The sequence below is a fragment of the Diceros bicornis genome, chromosome 2 (genome assembly GCF_020826845.1).
Source record: "Diceros bicornis minor isolate mBicDic1 chromosome 2, mDicBic1.mat.cur, whole genome shotgun sequence".
NCBI classification, from domain to species: domain Eukaryota; kingdom Metazoa; phylum Chordata; class Mammalia; order Perissodactyla; family Rhinocerotidae; genus Diceros; species Diceros bicornis.
This window is the reverse complement of record NC_080741.1, coordinates 14,247,806-14,250,832: the sequence shown is the minus strand read 5'-3', so window position 1 is coordinate 14,250,832 and position 3,027 is coordinate 14,247,806. Positions and strand designations below refer to the sequence as shown.

Below are 3,027 nucleotides of genomic sequence, written 5' to 3'. Positions count from 1 at the left end.
ACAAAAATCCAAAATTTTTCATGATTACAAAGACTGAAAACTACCTCTTCAATAGGATATAGGTTATCTACCAACCATGTACAGAAAAGATCATATTTTTAGAAATTTAGAAGCATTTGCATAAGACAGGGATGCCCCTGTCAACCATACTGTTCAACCTGGACTCAAAGTAATATCTAATAAAAAAATTAAGGAAAAATAAGATGTAAGAGATTTGTCAAAAAGAGGGACAACATTCTCATTATTTGCAGATATTATTGTCTTTATCAGTCAAGCAAGAGAATCTACAGACAAGCCATTAAAGAAATTCAGTAATTTCACTGGATACCAGATCAACATAAGAAACAAATTATTTCTATATGCCAATAACAATGTACAAAATATATTTGGGATCTTAGAACTATAAAAACACAGAATCTTTAGAATTATAAACTTTCCCAGGACAGGACAATTATATTAAAAATATATAAGAAAAAAGAATGGAAAGAGTTGGTTCTTTTGGGAAAAACAAACAAACCCAACAATATAGTTAAACCATTTGCTAACCTAGTCATTACAAGAGGAGGGCACATGATCATTGTTCCCCATTCTGCGTTTGTTTTGTATCCAACAAACATTTGTCCACATACAAGTATTTGCTAGATGCCCCAAAAGGGGCTAGAGCCACATAAAGAAAAGCTCAAAATGGTGAGACTGTTGTCATAAACTAGCACGGACACTAGGGCTCAAACCTGTTAAACATAAGAAATTTAGTAATTACTCTAATTTGGGAGAAAAGGGGTGCAGTGGTAGGGTGCTGGGGAAAGGATGGAATTTTAGAGAAAAGTGCTGCAACTGAGGCTCGAAGCTAAACTAGGGGGAATGGAGCTGCTCAAGGTGACCTCTCTAGAGAAACAACCTAAACAGTAATCTGGAGGTCGGAAGGTACACTCTATTTCAAGTAGCATTTCTTTGCTCTGGTGATCTTCCTGCTAGATGTTCTAGTTCGCCAATGATCTAAAATTCTCCAAAGCAGCCTGCATCGAAAAAGCATCTGTCCCTTATCCACGCTTGGTAATTCTTGTAGGTTGTGCCAATTACACACAGCCGCTATCAGAAGACCCTCTCATGATCCCCAGCCCGGTGCTGAGGGATTATGGAGGCAGTTCATTCCTGGAACAGCCGTCTCCGGGCCTTGCGTGGAGGACCAATAGGGCGCGGGGGGCGCGCGTGGGGACCTGGACTCGGAGAGGGAGGTAGAGGCTGGAGTGGTGAGGTGGGGAAGGGCTCCAGAAGGCGGAAGTCCAGGTTGTAATAGGGGCCAGGAGAGCGTCTCTCCGGACTGGGCGTGGGGGCCCAAGGCGAGGGCTCCGGGATGCGGCCCTGCGGGGAGGGGCTGGACACCCCGCCAGCCGAGGGGCGGAGCCCAGCGACTGAGCCGGCTGCAGGGTCCATCCAAGGCGGCAGGAACTCAGGGTCCGAGTCCTGCTCGTAGGCCTCTTCTTGGGCGGCGATCTCTGGGACGGAGGCGCAGAAGAGTCCCTGCTCGACGGCGACGTCGTCCCCGGGAGCGCCCAGGAAAGCGCCCGGTTCCAGGCCGACGGGCGAGTCGCCCTGCCCTCCCGCGTGTTCGTCGCCGGAGCCCAGGAGGGCCTCGGGGACCAGCATGAGGGTGTAATCTCCGAGAGACACTTGCAGGACCGACGTTGGCTCGGGCTCCAGCACCAGGTCGACGTCGTCCAGGGGCACCTGCAGGGCACAGCCCGCGGCCAGGACCACCACCGAGGTGAGCGCGCCCGCGGCCGGGGGCTCCGCCGGGTCTTCGAGGCTGGGCGCCGTCTGGGACTCGGGGCCCGCGGGCTCCTCACATCGGCGGCGCTTGGCAGGGCCGGGTCCTCCGGGCTGCGGTCCGCACCAGGGCGCAGGGTAGGCGCTGGGGCTGCGGAGCCGGGTGCCCATCACGTCGACGGGGCTGCGGGCTTTGCTGCCGGGGCCTGGCCGAGGGCGTGAAGGGCTGGGTGCCGCACACAGTGACAGGTCTCGGTGACAGGAGAGGCGGGCCAGGGGCGAGTGGGGCGCAGAACCGCGCGACGCGGGGCGAGTCCCGGGAGCTCGTGGGGCGCCCCCGGGAGGCCGCAGTCCTGGCTTCTGCGGGAGCCGCTCGGTGCAGCGCTCAGCCTCGAAGATTTGAGTATTCTGCTCCTCACACTCACCCGTGTGCGCCCCGGACGGCCAGTGATGCTGCAAGTGACGCCTGCCTAACCCAAGTCGCAAAATGTCACGCTAAGCTCCGCCCCCTCCGAGGCTCCACCCGGTAAGAGATCGCGGTATCTGTGCAGCCCAATAGCCGTGGCTGTAGCTGGTATGTCGCTGCAGGGAAATACTTTTATAGGCCTCTAGGGGGCAGAACAACGGTGCTGCTCTAGGGCTTGGCTTCCAGGGTCAAGTTCTCGGCCTTCCTTGAGTTGACCTGAGGTCCAGAAGACCTTAATCGGACACCTGATTGCGTTACAAGTCCACCAGTGGAACGCTGCACCTGGACACCGAGATGTAAGCCCGGCCTTCTCTGAGGCCCCGCCCGGAAGTGATCCGCATTCTTCTTTTGGTCCAATAGTGGGGTGAGTTTTTGGATGACATCCTTATGCGCCTGTTCCCCTGAGTTGTAAATGACTGTCAGATCCTTTCAGCGGTGTTGAAAGGGAAAGTAACGGTAGAATTGAGTGTGACAATAGCCCCTGCATGATCAATTTATTACTATACCATGTATATATATATACATACCAGTTTAGTACTAGTAATTATTATACTACCATCAACTGAAGTAAGAGTTTATCTGATTTGACCGAAACTACAACCGCGAAGTGTATCTGTTTTTAGCCCAGCTTACGGATGAATTAAAATGTCATACAGAATTAACCAACTTGCCCACGAGCCTGGAGCTAGCAGAGCCGTGTCCACTTATGATGCAGCGTCAGCGCCCTTGATCTGAGTGTGGGTTTAAAGGTGCATCTGCGCGGTGCATTGTGGCCGCAAAAGGGAAGGTGTGGC

At 53.0% G+C, this 3,027-nt stretch overlaps 1 protein-coding gene across 1 annotated transcript; it reads right to left on the bottom strand.

Annotated features, from left to right (window-relative positions):
* Positions 1 to 917: 917 nt before the first annotated feature.
* LOC131410736 (proline-rich protein 23A-like) lies at positions 918 to 1,953 on the bottom strand. The gene has a single exon (XM_058548997.1). It carries the CDS (start codon positions 1,936 to 1,938, stop codon positions 1,147 to 1,149), a length of 792 nt encoding a protein of 263 aa, XP_058404980.1. The 5' UTR covers positions 1,939 to 1,953; the 3' UTR covers positions 918 to 1,146.
* Between the last annotated feature and the right edge of the window lie 1,074 nt (positions 1,954 to 3,027).

Coding starts and splice junctions, on each gene's coding strand:
- LOC131410736 (XM_058548997.1), bottom strand. CDS start 1,938: ATGGGCACCCGGCTCCGCAGCCCCAGCGCCTACCCTGCGCCCTGGTGC.